Genomic DNA, 19681 nt, shown 5'->3' on the forward strand with positions numbered 1-19681 from the left:
GCTGTACATTGTCCTGTGACGCTTTCCTTTCTCTTGCCAAACATGCCATTATTACTGATCATTTTTCATCTATACTCTTGGTTTGGATTGATCCCCTGTAAATCTGATTCCCTATAAATTTGAACCTTTCCTTTATGCTGTTTCTTACACAGACATCAAACCAGGCACATCTTGGTTCCCAATAATTTTGTTCCTGGTGCATTTTTTGGGCACTTCATGTTCACAGATACTTATGTCTGTATTGCAGTGATATGTAGAGGCTCCAGAGGTCTGCTGCCTAAAACACTGTGAGATTTTACGTACGTACCTGTGCCCATCAGAGTCCCCTCCCCAGAAGCTTTCTGCCGGCAGCCAGATTTCTCAGGAACACCTGGCGTGGTACAGCTTGAGGCAGAGGGAATCTGCCAACAGCACAGGATTTTCTGTTGCCAGGGCAGAGACTGAAGGTATAAATATTAATTAGCAGCACAATATTCTAGCCCAAGAGTCTGAATGACAACATTGGAATCCTAGAAATTTCTCGTTGACCTACATGTACCCTCTGTATTCAGGGTGTGTGTGGTTTCTCACTTGTTTTTCTGCTCACTAAGTCAGTCCCTCATGCATAGAACATCTATCTGTTTTTTCCAAACTCAATGTTTGATGTAGGAAAGAAACAAAACACTTGGACTTGTCCTTTCCTGTTAGCATTTGCGTGCAGTATGCAATCCACATGGCCAGCTCCAGAAAGCAGATGTCTCCTGAGCTGCAAGCACTCACTGTAAGCTGTCACACACGTGTTGGTACTGAGACTTCCAGCATCTTTTAAGTAGGACAGAAGACAGCAAGCACATCATTGGTGGGTACTGGAGAGAGACAAGTTAGCTGGATGATATTCCTGATGAGTTGGCTCATCCTGATTCAACTGATGGTGGACAGACAGAAGCCTCAGAACTATGGAGAGAAATTATGGTCAAGCCCTGTATATTGGGTCTTTCCTTGAGATAAGAGGATGAGGGCAATCACGCCCCTCTGCTTTTATCCGAAAAAAGCAGCAGAGCTGCTTTGGCGATCATCGCATTTCCTACGGACAGAAAAGTGGAGAACATTTTCATAAGAGCTGTAAATATGACTGATTTTGAGGGGCAGATAGAGACTTCTCAAGTTACACGTATGTTTTTGAGGTGTAGCCGAAGACCACAGAAATTGTGTGTGCCCATTCCCTTCCACATGCTCTGGGGTCCCCAAGGATTTGCAGAGTGTAAAGTGGGGCCTTGTTAAGCTTACAAGGGGTCAGAAGTGTTGGCTGTGAAGGAAGGCAGAGTTTGTACCAAGCACCCAGCTCCATCATTTGGGGCAATTTCCCTCCCATAGTCAGTGTGGGTTATTGGGAGAGGTAGGTAATACGACTGAAAGGCTCTTGAGCTGATGCTTTCTTATTAAGTACTGCAAAATGGAAAGTGATTTAAAAGAGAAAATATAAACAGCCTGCTAAGCATGCCATCTCCCTTAAACCCCAGATTTCAGTTTAAAATGTTTTCACCTTCTCTCTGTGCTCCTGCATGCTGATGATTCACAGCACTCCTGCTCCTCAGAGGTTTGCTGGAACTAATTTCTGATGTTCAGAAATGGCACATGGTGTACACACTGTGGGATATGGCTGCTCCTAGCAGGACGGCAGTTTTCAAGATCCTTTGTGTCAAGCCTATAGAAACAAACAATCTAGTAAGAAAACTTCCCACCATTCGAATGCTGTGACACTGCATGCTCAATTAAGCTGTGGGCATGTGGGGAGAAAACTTTGATTAAACTCTGGCCCCAGCCAAATGTTCATGCAGTGCTCTGATTGAATGTATTTTTTCCTTAGGAATGAAGACATGCAGAGGCCTCAGGAACAAAAAAACATCCCTTAAATGTATTAAATACCTTTAGCTGTCTAAAGATCCTGCAGGCACTTCTCAGCACTTGCCTTTTGTTTGGGAGTGTTGTGTTGTCCCCAGGGAGCAATAAGAAATCACATCATCTGTCCTGGGACGAGTCACACCATGTAGCTGAGATTTTGATATTGGGGGCAGAGCTGAGTGTGTTGGTCTAGGTGGGCTTGTGAAAAAAAAAAAATTGCCAAGTGAATTCCAATAGCAAAAGCCTGTGTTGAATCTCAGTGTGCTCTTAGACATTCACAAGCAAAAGGCTAATCAGTCAAGTAAACGTTTCTCTGGGCAGTTGAGCTGTGGAGAGAGAACTGCATCCATTCAGTATGCACAGAAGCAGGGCATGTTTGTGCAGAGACAGCTCCAGCCAAGCTGGCGTGGGAATGCTGCTGTTTTCACAGTGGGCATTGTTACTATGGAGGCCTGTGAATTGCTGCAGAATGTCTGCGAAATGATGGATGGGAAATATGACAGTGTCTTGCCACTCCTGGGCCAGGGATGTGGGCACTGGGGACACCTTCCCTGGCTCGGTTTCCTCTCAAATCCATTTTATTCTCTGGAAGGAGTGGGCCTGGCCCATGCATGCAGTGGTGGTCGCCCAGACTGATGGTGCTTGCGATCTCTCTGTGCAAGTCATGGATCTCCTACTCAGCTGTAACATGTGCTGCTGGGGCTGAAAAGCATTATGCCGAACCTTGGGGAAGAATTCCTAGGGCTGACTCCACTGCCGTGTCCTGCATCATTCCACCTCCAGTGTCAGAAGCTCCACCAGGCCTCCTCTCTAGACAGTGGGGAGAGGGAAATGCATCTCCAAGGACAGATTCATCTCCTTTTAAGATGAGTGTCTTAGATAGAATGGAAGTAATCACTTCTTGAAAATCATCGTAGTTTTCTCTGGAGGCCAAGGAAGCCTTTTCTGTGTGTTTGGTCTAGAGCCCATTTTGGAGATTTCTCCAGCTGAGTCCACTGGTCCAGGCTCAGAGTTCAAATCTTCAAAGGCACCTCAGAACATTTCTCCCCTCCCTCTGTTGATGCAAATGGATGTCTAATGTCACGGTCAGGTTACCTACAAAGGAAAAGCTACTGTCAGCAAATCAGTTTGCCACGAAAAGTAAGAGCTGGTTTGGATTTAGAGTTTTAGCATGATTTTAACAATGTGAACCTGGACTAGTCCAGGCATGGCCAGACTCCCTCTCTGCCCTGTGGGCTTCTGGCTTTGAGCTCAGTGGACTCTCTGCTGGACTGCACCAGCACAGAAGACAGTATGTGGCCATCACACTATGTCATTTCCCATAATAGGGCTACTCCCATGCCTTCCTGCAGCCAGCATATTGGGGCTCCAAGGACTTGTTTATTGTGTTCAGTAACAGCTAGGACGCATCCAGCTCTTGGAGTCATGTTCCTTAGAAATGGCTGTATCCTGCCTTTTCCCAGACTGGCAGAGAAAAGGTTCTCATCCAGGAAGCCTGGACTTAAATGGTGCCACTTAGCATCTTAAACATCCCTCTTGGAGGGATTCTAGCATGTCTGACAGACAGACATGTCCTTTGTGTGATCTAGCTATTCCCATGTGTAGAAGCCCCAAGGTAAGGGAGCTCATGTGTATGTCTCAAACACTGATAGCTGTATGGCTGTGGTGCCAACCAAGGATTGTTGGTAATAGCAGCCAAGGATTGTTAGTAATAACACACTGTAAGAAAGAATAGAGAATGTGGCTGGAGAAGGGCCCACATGGAGGTAGAACAGCACATTTCTGGGACAAACATCCTTGTCCTGGCTCCTGGAGATAAGCACAATGCAACACAGCCCAAGTGTAGGAATGAGGTCGAGAAGCAGGCATGGACTGTAGGGGCATGTGGAGACCACCAAATACCCTGAAGCCTCCAGCCCATTTCTGGAAGGGTCTGGGAGAGCGGACTGTGCACAGTAACTGAATTACATAGAAAGAGAGAAATTTACCTCCAGTGCACAGAAGCTCATCCATGAAAAGGTACCCCCACAAAGCCCAGGTGTGTGTGCACCCCAGGACCCTGCACTCCCCATCAGCTGCATCAGCAATGGAGCCAGGATTGGTGATATCTCTCTCTCTTTCTCTCTTTCTTATATTCTTTTTTTCTACCCCTCTTTAATTCATCTCTCTCTGGGATGTATCTCTTTTTCTCTTTCCTGTGACCTCCCTCTTTTATCCTAAATCCACTGCTGGGTGCTTAATAGGAGGCCAAGAACTAATGTACCAATTTCCATGCCAAGTGTGTAATTTACTAACAGAACTTCGTAAGATTTTGTGAACCTTTTAACTTCAAACATTCCTTTTGTCCACAAGCATCTACAAATCTTGGGTGCTCCCTTCCCCTGAAGGGTGAGAGGCCACACCATGATGATTCTTTCCTGTAGCTTGGATTCTGATCTATTCCTTTCATCTGGGCATGTTTGAGACCAGATCCATGTTCCAAGGATACCACATGAGCTGATCTATGATTTATGCCTAAATGTTCTCCTGGAGACTTTTTTTTTGGTTTTCAAATTGCTCTTACCTTTTTAACTCGTCACTAAACTGCTACATTAGAGGAGAAGTACAGGAGTGAAAGCAGAAGAAATTGCCCTTGTCCTTGAATGCGAGGTCTTGTAAGCACCATCCATTTTAAGTACTGTCTAAGTCTACTGGGTAGTGCAAAGGAGCAGGATTTTGATAAAATCTTATAACCCTACATATGTTATTTAACCCGTTTCCACCAAGGTAGAGCCTAATTCAAAAATTACATTTTCTCTCTTAAGCACAGTGTATTAAAAAGAGCTAAAGTGCACTGCAGGGAGAAGGCAGGCAGAAGAGTGCCTCAACAAGTGATTTTTTTTTTTTACTGAGAGGGAAGAGTGATGTTATCTTGCTTTGAAACTCAGTGACTCTGCTTTGCATACAGGTGTCAGTGCCGTGATGAGTTGCATTTTACAAGAAATTGTGTACAAAATAAAAACTCCAAAAACAGAGAGAGAGACAATATCAATTCACCAGTTTGGAATAGTATTCTAGTATTTAGTTTATGATGCCTGGTTCCGTTTCTTACAAGTGATGGTTTATTCATATACTGGACCTAAAGTTGAACGTTTGCTTTGCCTGTGCAGCTCTACCTATGTTATACCCAAATTTACATATACATATATGTATGTGCATGTTCAATTTAACTTCTGGCTTCTAGGTGGGAATAAGAACATGTTTGAAAACCAGTTTTAATTTTCACTATGGTGCTAAATGGAGAGGTTTGCAGTTTGCTGTGGAAGGACTTCAGATATTTTTATCAGTGGTAGAACTGTCTGAGTTGGTAGTTAGTTTCTCTCTTAAGTTCTTTGATGTGTTGTACCACAGAGTTCAGTACATGTTGTCTGCCAGGAGGCAGGAGCAGAATGTGTTTGGGGAGATTTGTTTTTTGGGGGGGGAAATTTTAGTGACAGTGAAAGGTACTCTGCTGACAGATCTTTCCTGTCAGCCATGAAATAGGTCCCAAGAGGGACCAGAAATTGAATTCTCCTACCTGTGTAGCCCTCATTCCTTCCAAGCTGGACTTTCACATAGACCTGGTCTCAAACTTTTTAGTTTTAAGTTTGAGGTCGAGTGGTCCACTTGGAATTCATCTGAAACTGTAAATGTGTTTCATACAACACCCCAAGGAATCATCACATGAAAATTATTTGGGACTACTGCCAGCCCAGGCTGAATTTGAACTCGTGACCCACCATCCACATTATATTCCCAGTATCATCCATCATATAAGCCTGATGTTGAAATTTGGCATTTCCAGAGGTACTTTTAAGATAGTAAATGTGCTTCCAAAGTTCTGTGTTTTGCCCCTGGGTTTCAGCATTCAAAACACCAGCATGTTCTCTGCTCCCCCTGAATGTGAAGGGGGTGGAGTCGCCTAATAGCCACTCAGAGAAGAGGGCATAGAACTTTCAGCTAAACCATTCTGTTTTGTTTCTGTTCTTTCTTAACAGGATCCAACAGCTGCAGCTATTTCGGACAGAGATTGTGATACAAGAGAGGGAGAGACTGTAGCCATGAACTATAAGCCATCCCCACTTCAAGTGAAATTAGGTGAGTCTTTGCTGATGGAGAGTGAAAAGGCTGAATCCAAGGCGTGAAATACCAGATCACGTGCAGATCTCCGTGCATGTGGCTGAGCATGCCAGCAAGGCCCAAGCTGCTCGCAGAGCAGTTTTATCATTGTAATTCTGCTGCTGTGACTCAGGGAACTGACCTACAAACATGTAAAGCCCCTGTATCCGTGGACGTGGTAAAGAAAGGAAGCTATGCCTTAAAAGCAAGGCATAGTTCTTCTAAACCTACAGGTTTTTTATTAAGCTCAGATCAAGGCTTGGCCAGATAAAGAATGAAGATAATATGGAGGGACTGTAAAAAGAAGAGAAGACAGAATAGTTGCAAACAAAAGGGAAAGGATCAGAGAGTTGAGACACTACCAGGAAAAGACAGAGCTGCATTACTGTGAAATGGAGGACTTTTGGGTCTGTAAAGGTTCTCATACAAATAGTCTTGCTATTTCTGAGCAATATTTACTAAGTTCTAGAAGCAGAATCATCCTGTTAGCACAAGACCCTGCTTCCTTTCAAGGCTAATGCTTACAAGAGCAGTCCACACATGCCTGTCCTGCCTTCAAAACCTGAGCAACTATTTAGCCACACAGCTTCAAGAACCTGATGACAGACAAGCCAAAGGAACAGTGTGCTTTTTGATAAAAAAGGGGAATCTAAGTGTAGAAAAAAGTGTAGGAGCAGGAAGGAGTCCCCTGGCTGTCCTTCACATCAGAACAAGTGACGTTGAGAGGATGCTGCTGAAGCTGATTGAGGGTGGTTATGCAAGTCATGAATACTCTAAAACCAGTGGCTGGTTTTCAGGAAAAGGCAGGGAGCAGCAGTGTGTGTTAATGACAGCACAATTCATAGTTTGGTAAAAAATAATTACTGCCAGCATGCCATATGACACCAAGATCCTTTTTCACTGCCAAGAGAGTTCTTTAATGTTACTAGACAGATAATTACTTAGTAGTTGTTTTGGATAATTTAACACCAGGAAACAGGTTAGATAGCAATTGATGCTATTATTGGTAAGTCTGCGATATTCTTGCCTTTCTAGGCAATAAAAATATCCTCCTGAGATTCACTAAAGTGACAGGAAATGGTGCTTTTTTAGACTTGGCTTTAGTAAGTCATGAGAGCATTCTAGGAGATCAAATCATTGAAAATAGGTTTGGATTCAGGGTAAGCAAGTTCAATTCATACAAATTAAATGGAGAAGTAATTTGAGGAAGATCCTTAACAAACCTCAGTATTATAAATAAAGCCAGTAGAATAAGAAACTTGGGAAGTCAAAACACATCAGGTGGTGTTGAAGGAGAAAGTATCAGGAGAAAGGACATTGCTGATGGAGTTCTCCAATAGTCATTTTATGTATATGTTCATTAATGACTTTTACGTAAAAAGCAGGAGTCGGCAAAGAAAATTTAGTAGAGCATATTTGGGAGGAACAAGTCCCATAAAGACTCAGAAATGGCATAGAGGATAAAACAATGAAAACTGGAATAATAGAAATGAGAAAAATAAGACAGGAGAAACTCAATCTTCTGTAAGCTGGAATTTATCAACTGGAGATGACTACATTAGTTGGAAGGTTAGTAATTATATAAATGGACTAATACATGATAATAGCCCACAGTCACAGTTCTGCAGAATTTACAAGCTTTTTTCTGGGGATCAGATAGAAGAGAATGATTAGCCTTTCTGCCAGAACTTCTGCTTTTCCACACAGGAAAAATTCTATTTCATTTAGCCAGTGCTGAGTGGCATAAAGAGTCAAAGGGAGGCATTGAAGTGTTTGAACAGTTTTTGTAGTAGGTAGAGGCACACTGTTGCCAGGACCTCCTTTCCAGCTGGTGCTTCCGCCAAGTGAACTCAGTGCTGACCACAGTATGCTTATGAAGATAATAGTGGGTGAAACCTACTTGCTGAAGGGGAATTGTCCTGCAAGACTGACAGGCATCTTCCTGCCTTGTCTCCAGAGAGAAGTCTGCTCCAACACCTCTCTGTGGAAACAGTGTCCCTCTAATGAGGTGAACACATACCTAGTGGCACTTGGATCAGCTCTCTACTCTTAGCCATATCCAGATGAGCTCTAGGTTACCTGAGGCAAAATGAAACTAACAGTATTGTCTGTCGCCAGTGTAACATGCCTTTAATCCACACCAGCTCCTGCTGCTCTTATTCTTAAAATCTGCCCAGCCTCTAGAATTTTCTAGCAGCTTAATCATTGCATCTCCCAGCTCTGGCCCCCATTCCCCTGACTAGATATTTTTGTCCCTTCTGCATTAAACTTGTCAGATTTTCTTTTAATCTCTTTAAGGCTAGAAAAAGTTAAAGTGGTACACAAATGTTTAGTAGTTTAACTGGCCAAGCCATTGTTGAGGATGGTAGCATCTAGGGGTTCAATCCTATTGCAGGTTTTCCGTGTGGATGGTGGCATTTTTCACTGTCAAATCAGAATCAATTGTTCAAATGTCAAATGTTCTGATGGAAGGTTGATAAATGTCATTTTTCAGTTTGCAAAGATTCATGTATAAATCTGTCGTATGTGCTTGCTGGAAGTTTGGTTCAAGTGAGCTCAATTAAATACCAACCCAGCATGAATACAACATTTGCTTCCAGACACTGCAGTGATTGAAGTGTGACAGAAAGAGCATGAAAACTGCACACAGATTTATCCTGCTGCTTGAGTGGTCTTTTCGTTGGCTGTTTCTTCACCCCTAAATAAATACATTTGGCTACGTGTTTGCTTGAGGGGGGTCAGTTAGATACAGGAAAAACTTCACAGCTGTCTTATATTTCTAGCGACTTCCTGAAGGTTACACGTGGTTTATAAATGGAACAGTGCTTGATGCTAAGGCCATCAAGAAAAAGAACTTCACACCAAGGGAAAATAAGATCTCCCAGTTCACACAGTTCATAATTTTAGCCCCTTATTGATATTGTATCCATATTAACTCTGAATTTGTTCCTTTTCTAACACTCACACTTTGTCTTTCTATCAGGAGCTGCAAGGCTCAGCCATGCTTCTTTCTTTCTTTCAGATCATTGATAAGGAGACTCCTGACAGCACAGGTTGGGGGCTGGGTGTACATTAGTGCTTAGGAGATGTCTCCAGCACATCCTTATTAGGAGCCATATCCAGATGGAGCACATACCACAAGCCTTTTGAAAACAGAGGAGAGTTATGATAAGGAGAGAGAGAGGAACAGAATAATCCCCACGTGTAAATCTCAGGGCACCACATCCACTGGAAGGCAACAGATCCTCCTAGCATTCCCAGGAGACGAGATATTATTTTAATGAAGCTTATGCCATCTGCTTTTCTAGTTTGCATTTTTAATTTCCCTTCTCTGCTCTGAAATCCCTACCCACAGTCTGCATCTTTCTTACCTAGCAGTCGATGACATTAGTTTGTGTTAAAACAGAATGGGCAATGTGGAAAGTGGTTGGAGTGCTGCGAAACAAGCAACAGGTGGGATGAGGGATTGTGGGAGAGGCATCTTCATCAGCACATCCACCACACTGAGAGCCTGGCAGTAAATGTCCTGCATGCCTGTCTGCAGATGAGCATGTGGGGGAGAGGCAGAGACACTCACATCAGCCTTCAGCCCTCTAAGGTGCCTGTGGCCTTAGATGTAAGCACCTCCTCTCCTTGGACTACATAGGGAATAAGGCACTGTTTTTGGAAGGTTCCTCGAAGGGGTCATAAAAGTATGTAAAAACTGAGTGTCTAAGCTAGAGAAACTGAGTCCAACCTCAAGGAAGTTACTGGAATGCTGTTCACTTAGACCAAGCAGAATTGGTAGGGTTAAACAGCAGCAAAAACACTGTCACAAGGACATAGAGAATGGTGTTCCCTGGTGTGTCTGACTTGGACAAAACTAATTTGTGACTGAGCCCCATCTTGGTGGATTGAAATGAACAGAGGAGATAATCCATCTGGAGACAGAGGCTGATGACATGTCTGTGTTGTTAGCTCCTGCCCTTCAGCCTGCTGCTGTGTATTCATGGCAGATATTGAATTGCTGTGTGATCTGGGAGGAATAGTACCAGGAGTATCAGTCAGAACTACAAAGCCCTCAGGGTTCAGCTTAACAAAATTGGTGCATTTCTGGCTGAAACTTTACAGAGGGTCTCTGATCCCAGTAAACGACAGACTGCCCCATGTGGCTTCTGAGATTGATCTTTCAGTTGGCGTAGGTATTTAACCCCTTCTCCTGGGGTAGGGTGTGTGTTCAGAGCTTGTCCTAAAGCTCTCCATTGAAAAGCCACGAAGCACACAGCAGAACAGTGTTCTCAAAAGGATGCCATGCTCAGAGATCCCCTTCCAGGACTGCTCTTGCCGCAGGTCAGGATGCAGAACTGGGAAGTGCAGTCGTAAACAGAGCAGGCAGCAAGCATCTTGCGTAGGCTGAAAGGCTCTGTATCTGCCCCCATCTGTGGCTCCTTTTCTGCATCATCGCTTCCCAGTCTGCTCCAAAACTTGTGACTTCTGAAGCTGTTCATACAGAAAACAGAATAATAAAGGGGAAGTTGAAGTAGACTGGACAGATCAATGCCATTAGTGTATCATTTTGTCAGTATTTCAAGTACTGTACTATTCCCAGTTGCTCTTCTGTAACAAGGTGATTTATGCTAATTAGGTACAGCAGCTGTTGTTTCTGGGAAGATGCTCTGTAGCTAAATTAGGGAAACATTTTATAAAAAGGCTCTAACTCTTAAGCTAGGTCCCCAGGTTCCAGCTCTGTTGACAAAACTACAGATTTTCATATCCATAACTGTTTGCATGGCGACCTCAAGTGACATCATTACCTTAAGTGCAGAAAGCCATTTTGCTCCCCTGGGAGCACCCATTTCCTTGAACACAGTCTGTGCATTGCACAGGGCTGGGGGGGTGAGGGGGAAGGGCGGGATGGAAGCCAGAGAGCAGGAACAATACAGCACTGCTATTGATTTTCTTCATGAAGACAGAAGCGCAGCCCACCACTCGGAAGTCTCATGGAGCTTGGGAGGCATTTATTTAAACGTTTTTTTAATCTCTTATTACTCTTTCCATTCATAAGAGAAATGGTGTACACAGATTTATGGTAGCATCCTTCCTGTAGGATATTTCCAGGCTCTTTTTGGAGAGGATGAGAGAGTGAACAGCTGCATCACATTAAGGCTAGTAGGGCTGTCTGCAGACAGAGCTGCAAAGATGAGGGCAGAAAACCAGTGCTGACAGGCATATTATTGCAGATTAGTTAGACGAGAAGTAGAGGGGCAGAAAGAAAGAGGTGCCTGAGACAGGCTTGGGTGAAGAGGAAAGCCATTCAGACAAACTGGAACAAAGCAATCACTGGAGTTCAACAGAGAGCTCCAGGCAGGAAGGAATGTGTGAGGGAGTGCGACAGAGGGAAGGGAGGTTCCAAAATCCAAGAAGCAGAGCACGAGCACAAGAATATGGGAATGATGTGGCATGAGGTTCACCAAATGACCTGGCTTTTTGTATCACTGCAATTTTGCTTGATCTGTTATGCCACTGCACCAGGGCTTCACTGGCCTGTCCCAGCCCTCCACGGTGGTATGTGCCCCTTTCCCGTGACACATTCCTGGGTACCAACACACCTCACAGGCCAACAGACTCACACCCACTCATATCTTGTGCTGCACACACCACTCTTGGCTAGTACTCCTTCAGGTAAAAAGTCATGAAGAAGGAAACTGTAAGGTAACTGGATAATTTTGGGGTATTACCTGGCCATCCTTTAGCTACTCCATATTTTTATGGTGTCTACAATGTAGTAGTCTAGAAAGGAGAGGTAATCCTGAAGATCTGCTTCTGCATAAATTATTTTATTTTGTATTGAGAATGGGCCACGGCATCCGGAGTCTGAATGGGGGTTTCATGCCTGAAGGAGAAGCCCAGAGCTGCAAATTACAGGTTCTCTTCTTTGTCTTGCCCACCATAGTCAGTCACCTCAAATATGCAAAGCAGCTTAGAAGGTTGTGAGGAAAAACAAATTGAGCAAATTGTTGAGATTCTCTGGTAAAAAGGAGAAAAAATTCAGTAACTGAAGTAGTGAGGACAGTAAAAAGTACCTGGTCTAGCAAAGCCTAACCCCAGCAGGCAGCACCACACAGTGGTCTGTCCAGAGGTCTTGTTACACAAGTATGTGTTACTCTCATCACTGTTTTCTGTGAAGTATGTAGAGAACTGGTTTAAAAGAAAGAGGTCCCCAAAGGTGATTTACAGCTTGTTCCTGACATTAAAAAGATTAACAGCAACCGAGATGATAAGGCTGCCTGCTCAGATGTCGGTATCTTTAAAAAAATCAACACAGAAAAGGGCAGTAATACTGTTCTCTGGCTTCTCAAAAGCCCTGTGTCCTTAAATGTAGGTTCCACCAGTGTAACATTTCCCCAGTTCTGAGCTACCCAGGTGTTGCTATTTCTGTAGTTCCTTCTGATGTCTCCAAAGGTAGATGAGTTTCTGCCTAGCACTTGAAGGAAGCAAGTATAGTCCAGTATAATTAATGTAAATTGGCTCCAGAACAGACCACAGCATCTACAGACAGTGTTGGGTGATGCATTTATTTAATGTGTTTGATTTATTAATGATGAGCCTTAAACTGTACTTGATGGTTAATTGAATTTGTTCTGATTTTCAAGTGATGTGGGCTGCCACTTTGTCTTCTCTGTGCTGCACACTCAGCTCTTAACAGGGAAAGGTTACTGTCTGCTTATTGAATGTGGGAACTAAAATGCTCCATCAGCAGATCAAGCTCTATTAAATAGAAATAACATACACTTCTCAAAGGGAAGGAGCATGTCCTGGTATAGTAAAGTCACTGCAATTCTTGGTTTTTAGCTGCTATCCTTAGGCACAGAGGATGTTCAGAGCAACCTGAAAACTTCATGTTGCTTCTGTGAGATACTAAAGAATCCTTTGGAGACTCAGAACTCAGAAAAACACAAAAACCTTGGTTTCTGTTTTCCTTTCCTGTTTTCTTGTTTTCCCCCACAGTAGGAGAGCAGAATAGACAAGGATGTCATCCGTATTATGTGTCCTGTAAGTAGTAGACTTCTTTTTAGGGGAGGGTACCATGGTGGTCCTGGATGCAGACCTCACCTGAGCATGAACAGAGGTACACCCAAGGAACCCTTCTTCTGTGACTCAAGTCTTTGTTCCAGGCAGAGCAGACAGTGTCACATCCAGCTGTGCACACCAGAACCCCCTGTTTCCAGACCCAGCCAGTGGTGCAGCCAAAGAACCACCTGCAAAGCCCAGCTCTAATGTGGCAGGCAGGACAAGTACCCCATGTGTACCCCATGTTCATTGTGGCAGCAACAAACTAAGTACAGTTTTTGCCCAGTCACCAACAGTCACATTTCATCATGTCCATCAGTTTCAGTCCAGAGGCCTTGGGAGGAGCAATTCCCAAAAGCAGGAGGCAGCACAGGAGAAACCACTCTGTAATTCTCCATGGAGGGAGGGGTGGTTGAAGCAGGACATGAAGCAGTACCGGCCTGTGCTGGGCACATGTTTTCTAGGTTTGCATACTGGTAGAAGCAACTCAACAGTTTCAGCTGTTGTCAGCATCTCAGCCTCTTACACCAACCCACACCACTGCTTTATGGAGAAGCTTTAGGAATGGGAATTAAGCTGCAGTGAGGATAGTGGGACTAGTTGTGCAAAAAGGCCTCTGAACCTTCAGAGTCCTGACTGGGACTAAGAGGGAGTTTTGCCTGTACCCTGACACTTCACTCCTGACAGGAACAAGGCAGTGACCTCTCCAGGAAAGACCACAGCCTCCCTGCTCTGCCGTGTGTAGAAAGTCTTCTGGCACCTCTCTGTTTCTTTCAAACCTCAAACTTCAGGCACAGTTCTTTCCTTGTTCCTCTTGGCAGTCATTCTCTATAAAGCAGGGCACGCTGAAGGAAAATAAAGCTGTTTTTACAGATACCATATATTTACCAAGATAAAATTTTATTTAAGAAAAAAGTCATAGCAGTAATTGGACAGTCTGATCCCATTTGTCCAGTTGTTAAACACAACTGTCATTCAAAAAGCATTAAGTGCTGCCTGCATCATGGCTGAATAGCTTGTGCTGAGGGTATGTTTTTCTGCATCACTCATGGAAATGAGACTTTGCAGCCTGGTACTGTGCAAAATAGCTGTGGTGTCCCTTTTGAAACATCTTCCAGAAGGAAAAGGAGGAATTCTTCATCAAATTTTAAAATGTTTGAGCGTTGTCCAAACTCTTTCTAAACTGACATATAGGAAAACATGCCCCATAGACAATATTTATGTCCTTTCCCCAAGTCCCGTTACAAGGGGAAAGGAGGGGTAACACGTACATTCTTGGGAGAAAGATCCAAGCCTTTATCAAAGAATCATCTCCAGCCTCTGTAATCATTGTGATCTGTTTGTGTCTGCCTCCTACTAGTAGTAGACTCCTCTCCATGCTGCTTTGCAAACTGTTCCTCTCCCAGGCTTCCTCCCACTTTCTGTATCAGTGAAATTATCCATCCTCACTTTTAGAGACTGCACGGCTGAGCCATTGCTCTCAGTGACTCCTGCCTTCCTTCTTGCTCATGTCCCTTTCACCTGAACTCTGCCCAAATATTTTTTTCCCTTAATTCTCTGCCCTTTTTGTCCCACTTGCTCCTTACCTTAAGAGCTTGAATTGATTCAGCCTAAGCCTTTGTGAGTGTTCCAACCCTTTGTGTCATAAAGTAACACTGTTTATAGCACAACAAAATAAATCCTCTATGGGGCTTTAAGGTAATTCTACTGTAGACCCTAAACCATCTCCTTTTTTGCTATAACTTTGGGGTTTTTTCTGCCTTCTGCTCTAAGTGGAAGGCAATCCCCACTTTTTCTAAACAACCCACATACCTTCTTTTTTTGATCACTGCTGTGAAATTGGTACAATCAAGTCAGCAGGCGTTAATGTGTTCTGGAGGAATGGCGGAGTTCTGTCTAGCTCACTAGTCTGAAGCTCATGAGTTTTAAACTGCCTTCTGCCATGAGTAAACTGTGAGCTGGCTATGAGAAGTAGGTTTAATCACACCAGGTGTTTCAGAGCCTGTGGGCTGCTGGCAGTCCCTTTGCTGCAACTCAGCTCCCAAGTTACACCAATGCCAGAAAACATCCCCTCTCTGTCCCCCATCACTACCCAGCCTGAAAGTAAGAGGTCATTTTCAAAAAAAGGAAGGATTTTTTATTAATTACTTTAAGTACTGGTTCTAGGACTAGAAAATTGGGAGAACAGATTAATAGTACAAGGGAGACAATTTACTTTGTATAAGCTCATCTGAGAAACTGTGTTTGACATAATAAATGACACTGCTAAAAAGTGTGTCTTGAACAGGGCTAGTATACTTAATATTTAAAGTGATTCTGTCAAGCATGGGTAGTTTAAATCCGTAATGGAAGCTGCCTTTTAAATCTGGATTTTCAGGTTTTGCTTACATTTTTTTAAAGAAAAACAGGTATTCTGGGTGTAGACTCCCTAGTAAATTCTAGCACTATGTTGGTTTTTTTTAAGTTCACTGCAAGAACATATAACTGATGGTTCAAAAATCCTTCACAAATTCATGTCTAATTCACAAGGTGGTTTTGGCCGTAAAAAGTTTGGGACACTCAAGTCACAAAGCAGCTATGCCTTTTTTAGCTACTCACTTTCAGCCAGAACATGAAAGACTCAACATCAGTTTCTGTTTCTGCCTGAATGCTTCAGCTGTCAGGTTGAAGTGTGGCTTTATGCAGCCTCTGATCCATGGGGCAGGGGTTTAAGCAAAATGTGAAAGCAAAACTTTGGCATAGTTATTTCTGTGCAGGCAGATATCATGTTTTTAGTTCCTCAGAGCTCACGTAGCTGATTCCCATCTGCCTGTGTGCAGAACAGCTACAATACACAACCGTCCTTGAGTTTGAATTTGGGTCCTTTGGGTTTCCTGTCCTTCACTGGAAGGGGATGGTCAATGCAAGGACATGATCTTAGCTCCATTGTTCGCAGTGTTCTTCTTTCTATCTGCAATTAAACATTCCTGGGTACCCAGGAGTTTCCCTCTCGCTGGAAATCAGAGTCATGACCTCTTTAGAGAAGGCTGTTGCTGCTTTGGGTCTTGTTGATAAGGTGAATGGAACCCTCTACAGCACACTCATCTGACCTAGAACTAGGCTGTAATCTCCTCTGCATCAAAGCAGGGCAGATAGACAACGGAAAAAGGGCAGGACTAAAGGAAACAAAACACAGTGCCAGTTGTCCAGTTGTCTGCATTTACCTGGTTATGACCATCAGATGGGAGATGACCGGGATAATCTGGAGAGTTCTAAGGAAAAGCTTCATGTGGAACTTCCTCTGTGCTACTGAGGAATGACAGGATCATGCCTGAGTTGGCAGTAAATTGCCTGGAGCATCTGCTGGGTACTTCATTCCCAACCTGTTACTTTTCTCACCTTATGGAAATCCTTTTTCACCATGAGGACAGTCAAGCATGGGAAAACTTCTCCCGGGGAGGTCATGTCATCTCCAACCCTGAAGGTTTTGAAAATCTGACTGAATAAATCTCTGAGCAGCCCAGTCTGATCCTATAGCTGATGCTACTTTGAGCAAGGCTAGAAAGCTCGTGAGGTCCCTTCCAGCTGAAGTAATCCTGTGATCCTGTTTCTGGCTAGGACTCCAGGCTGGTTTTTTAAGATGTCATATAGTTTCTGCTCATTACCCAAAAAAAAAAAAAAACCAAAAACCAAAACTTCTGTCTAGTTACACTTTTGGATTCAGATAACACAGATTCATAACCACAGCCAGATTTGCAGGGGTAGACTTCAGTGAGTTGCATGCACTGGTATAAAGCAGTCCTCTGGTATGCCCTGTGGTAAACAAGAAAAAACCAATTGCTGCTTGATTTTCACTCCATTATAAATGTTCTTCTTTTAAAGTTTAAATTACAGCTTTTTCTTCTTTCTCTTTAATTCACCAAACCTTCTTGATTGAATTCAAAAACATATTAAAACTAATTTTCTCCTCTCTTGTATCTCTTACTGACTCCAGTGCACAGACAGGGAAATTAGTTCCTAACTTGCATTCCTTAATGCTGAATGATTTTGTAACATGAGCAAGCAGCTGGATTTTTGTACCTACTGTGTCCTAGCAAAACATTAGGGCATTAGCACAGGTCATTAACAGAGTGTACAAGAACCAAATTAAAGTGTTTGTGCGTGTGTTTGTGTGAGGTGACAATCAAGCAGCTACTAAGGGGACTGTGCAACACCTCCATTTCTTAGACCAATTTGAGCTCTTCTTGGTGTTGGTCATGTCTCAAGTAGCCTTTGGAAAAGGCACTTTGATCTTAGATTGGCAAAGGGATTTTTTACATCTGTGATTAGGATTTTTAAGGGGATTTGCAGAAAGAGATCGTGACCCAGAGGCTGGTTGTCACACATAGATCCCTACCTGCTGCATGCCACAAATAGTGTAAGAGAACACAGAAGAAAACAAAAGCAAATGAATCATCCCATCCCACGTTTCTTCCTTTATGAATGTCCTGCTTTTTTTCCTGTAGAATGAGGGAATGTATTTGAATCAAAGAAGATTAAAATCCATCCTGGAGGGTGAGGTTGACTATTTTAATGTGAAAACCACGGTTTTGATGTTCTTATGAAGACTTTAGGACAGGAGTGGAGGCAGTGGGCGGGTGTTCAAAACTGCTAAAGGTGTGGAGGTTGCCTTGGGAAAAAGCGTATATTGGTCTGCAGCAAACTGATGTCCAGAAAAAATAAATTCTCTTTCGTGGTCCAAGAGTTTAGAACAAAGCAAAACATCTAACGAGGTTACAGACAAACAAAACATCTAACGAGGTTACAGAACAATACTAAAACTTTTCAAAGGTGGGATGCAACAAAAAGGCAACTTGTCAAACCTCACAGACCAGCTCTATAATCCAGAGGCAGGATCACAGAACTGTGAAAAATTAAGCAGAGAATATCTGAGGCCCTAAAACTGAAAACTCAGGAGTACATGACTTGTAAATAGACATTACTGAAAAAGCCACTCTTCAGGAGAGTCCTTCAAAGCCTCTGTTGAAGGACTGTTACATACAGATCCCTCTTCTAGTCCAGCAGTGTAAAAGTCACCCAATTGTTTTCAAGTGGTCCCCAGAGATTTCCACAAAGTGCCCCCTGGGCACCATCTACCCAAGCACTGACTTGTGCTCTTTTCCTTCACGTTCCTAGCTCCTTGCACTTTTGTTAGAGGTTGGTTGACCTTCATGAGGTCTGTTCCATATGATCAGGTTATGGAGCCAGCAGTAAATCCTAAGTACAGGTTTTCACTAGGTCAGCCAAAGTAAGCAGAGCGCATTTAACACCGCAAGTAAGGTACAAAAATCACAGTCACTTTCCCAGCCACTGAGGCCTTTCCAGTGAACAAAGTGTGGTAGGCTTAACACCCAAATTTATGTCTCCATGCAACTGTTAATTTGCCATTGCAAAGCACCTTCTCCAGAACAGACACAGCAGGAACACTTTGTTGGAGGTCTTGTTTGTTCCAATTCGCTGCTTTTAAGCATGAAATCAAAATCAATGAAATTCACAGGAGAAAATACTTTCTGGCACTGATTTCCAGTACAGTTCTCTCCAAAGGGATGTGGAAGAGCAATGGCTCTCTCTGGCTTTTCCACCAGACATTGCTGCAGGCATGATACTGTCAGACAGCGTGATACTGTTCTGACAGCTTTGTCTTAGTGTGGTCAGGGGAGGAGATGCAGCTTGCTTTCCTTTGTATTTTAGTGGACCCTGGAGACCTGGTAGGAAGAAACCTTGTTTCTGTCATCAGACTGAGTCGATATGACTTCAGGCACCCAGGGAACAGATGCAGGAGATAAAAAATTGCTGGCTTGAGTTCTTTCTCTGTTTGTCCTCATTTTTCATCCCTATGAGCTCCAAGTCAGGACATGTCTCCTCAGTCAGATGGCTTTGCTGGATTGTTTATTGGATGATCAGAAAATGATGATCCTTACTCTCTCCCAGTGCACACACTGTCCAAGGAGAAGCTCTGTTAAAGACAGCTCTTCAGACCCCAGTGTCCCCAAATTTTGACTTAAGTGCCGTCCCTGGAAAGGACAAGGCTGTCAGTCCCTGGGCTTCCTGCATATCTCTGCTGAAGAAAAGTTAAAGGTTTTTTATTCCCCGAAGCCTAGCATTGCCCTTCCATTCACCTCACAAATGCAGCTGTTAGAAGCCTCAGAGACCTGTTGAAAGCAGAGAGTATTTTCTGCCCTGCTTTCGCTCTGTTCACAGCTCTCCCTTTTCAGTGCTGACTCTGCCAGCATCAATGGGATGGAGAGGCTGTCCGGAAAGCTGAGTGTTAATGCTGTTTGTGTCTAAGTCTTGGCAAAAACCAGGCTCCTTCCAGCACAGTGTGCGAGAGAAAGAGATTCCAGGCTTGAGTCACTGAACGTGCATGTGTCTGTATGTACACACCCCCAGCTCCTCCATCCTCCCTGCACTTGCTTGACCTTCTTTCCTCAGGGAGCCCAGTGCCTCATTCCCACTGTCTCCTGCAGACATCCCAATTCAGAGTGAGTTTCTGATGTCACTTCACTGTGAAGTTGTCTTAAGGACAGATCAACCTGTCACCTTTGTTTTCTGTCCCCAGATGTAATTTGAGATACAGTATGACCTAAAAGTTCCT

At 43.5% G+C, this 19681-nt stretch overlaps 1 protein-coding gene across 1 annotated transcript in view; it reads left to right on the forward strand.

Annotated features, from left to right (window-relative positions):
* The window catches only part of FAM219A (family with sequence similarity 219 member A), a 57291-nt gene that overhangs the window by 11635 nt on the left and 25975 nt on the right, over nucleotides 1–19681 (forward strand). The window contains 2 exon segments of the mRNA XM_017746568.1: nucleotides 3082–3086; nucleotides 5898–5997. Of these exon segments, the coding sequence (XP_017602057.1) occupies nucleotides 3082–3086; nucleotides 5898–5997 (105 nt within the window).

This window comes from Corvus brachyrhynchos, unplaced genomic scaffold, assembly GCF_000691975.1.
Source record: "Corvus brachyrhynchos isolate BGI_N302 unplaced genomic scaffold, ASM69197v1 scaffold139, whole genome shotgun sequence".
Lineage (NCBI taxonomy): Eukaryota > Metazoa > Chordata > Aves > Passeriformes > Corvidae > Corvus > Corvus brachyrhynchos.